A 1,937-nucleotide genomic window follows, 5' to 3' on the forward strand; every position below is an offset into this window, starting at 1 on the left:
CTGACCTGGTTCAGTGGAAATTTTAAAAACAAGTTGTGATGGGAAAACAGCAACATACCTGGAGATAGATGGAGTCTATTGAAATGGTTCACATGAAAAGGGCCTTCATCCTGAGCTTAGGGGACATTGATGCATATGGGAATGATTTAATCCTTTTATTATTACTCAGAAGAGAAGATTCCTAAAGAGGTGAGTATTTGGGCTGAGCGGGGATGTAAGGGCTTTCTGAATGCTGTTTGGCCAATTGAGTTTGAATGTCTGTGGACACATCAATGAGGATGTCTCTAATAGACCCTCATAATAAATAGCTTTAGTGAAAATAGCTTTATATAGCTTGAGACAAACTGTCAAGATACGGTGTGGCTAAGTGGCTAAAGGCAATTAAATTGAGGTGTTAAAGGCAGGGAAGGAGAGTTAAAGGCCCCAGAAAGAAGAGTGGCCAGAGTATTGATGTGAATGTTAGCAGCAAAGGCTATGCAAATGTCAAGGAGGCAGAGTGAAGAAGAAGGACAACCACTGCAGTGACTTCTGATTGGTCTTTGTCTATCGTCCTTGGCATTTTTTACCTCAAAGGTACTGTTAGTTCAGTCTTTACTTGCTTTAATGACACTGTCATTTTTCCTTCTGAGACTCATTCAGAGACTGCCTACTGTCCCTACTTTGTCCAATGTTGTATTGTTTTACTAAAATCTTCTCAGGGCAGGCCATAAGACTCTCAGAAACAATGAGGGCAATCTTTATTTGAAAACCCAGGAAGGAGAGTCTGGTGGTATTTATTAGAACCCAGATGGAGCCTCCAAGCATACTAGGCATATTTCCAGTTCCCCTCCTCTCAAGAAGAGTTAGACTGAGTTGAGAAGCATAGAGCTGTGCTCTGCTCTGGACTAAGATCAGAATGTGTATGACTAATGCACATGGTAGTGGATTAAAATAGATAACCATAGATAGAGCCTCTATTCATGACTGGTGTGCACTGAGTTTCTGTGCTTTTCACAGGCTGTTGCATATGATGAGAGACAGAAAAGAAAAAGCTAAAGTAACACAGGAACCCAGGATTTTCAGGATTTATTAGATATTGTGCACATTCACAGATTCTGCCACAATACTAATAGCGAAGTCAGAGTTGCTACACTGATGATAGGCCTCCTAATTTCTCCCCTCACAGCCCCCACTCCAAACCCTGGGAAGAGACTCGGCTATCTAAGATTGGGGTTGAGCTTCTTGGGGTAGATGCTGGGTCATAACATCCTGTATCCCTGCCTGTCATAGACATGACATTTCAGAACCCGACAGATTCATGGGTGAGCAGGCCAGCCAGGGACCTAACAGAAGTGTGGTGAACGGCTCTCTTTCCTTACGTGGGGTGACTGGAGAGTCTCTGAGACACTGCCCTGGCTGCTTTCCTTTCCGCATCACTGCGCCTCCTGCTGGTGCTGCTGTTTCTCTTTAGCGAGCAAGTCTTTCACCAGTTGGGTTGGCTGAGTCTTTTGGACTTGCTCAGTGTTTGGTACAACTTGCTCTACCTGCTTCCCCTTCTGTGTCAGGTGCTCCAGTGGTTGCTTATCCTTTCTTTCCAGTTGCTCACCTTTCTTTAGTAGTTCTTGGTCCAGTTGCTGGTCCAAGAGTTCCTTCTCCCGTTCTAGGTGTGAGTCCTCCAGATGCTGCTCCCTTGGGGCTTTCTCTTGCTTCTGTGACTGACCCAGGCTCTTTGTTCCTTGATATCCTTCATGCTCTGTTTGTTGCTGCTGCTTCTTTCCCAGGTGCAGTTCTGGCTCACGCAGCTTCTGCCTCTGTTTCTGATCCTGTCCCATGTCCAGTTCTGGCTCATGTGACTCCTGCTTCTTTCCCAGGTGTAGTTCTGGGTCTTGTGGCTCTGGATGTTCCTTCTCCACCGGGTCCAGTTCTGGCTCGTGTGACTCCTGCTTCTTTCCCAGGTG

At 45.6% G+C, this 1,937-nt stretch overlaps 1 protein-coding gene across 1 annotated transcript in view; it reads right to left on the bottom strand.

Moving 5' to 3' along the window:
- Positions 1-1,412: 1,412 nt before the first annotated feature.
- Ivl (involucrin) overlaps positions 1,413-1,937 on the bottom strand; it is a 1,455-nt gene continuing 930 nt past the window's right edge. Inside the window, exon 1 of the mRNA XM_055603655.1 lies at positions 1,413-1,937. This exon is cut by the window's right edge and continues 930 nt beyond it. Coding sequence (XP_055459630.1) covers positions 1,413-1,937 — 525 coding nt within the window.

This window comes from Psammomys obesus, unplaced genomic scaffold (genome assembly GCF_907164565.1).
Source record: "Psammomys obesus unplaced genomic scaffold, mPsaObe1.curated_primary_1811, whole genome shotgun sequence".
Classification (NCBI taxonomy): domain Eukaryota; kingdom Metazoa; phylum Chordata; class Mammalia; order Rodentia; family Muridae; genus Psammomys; species Psammomys obesus.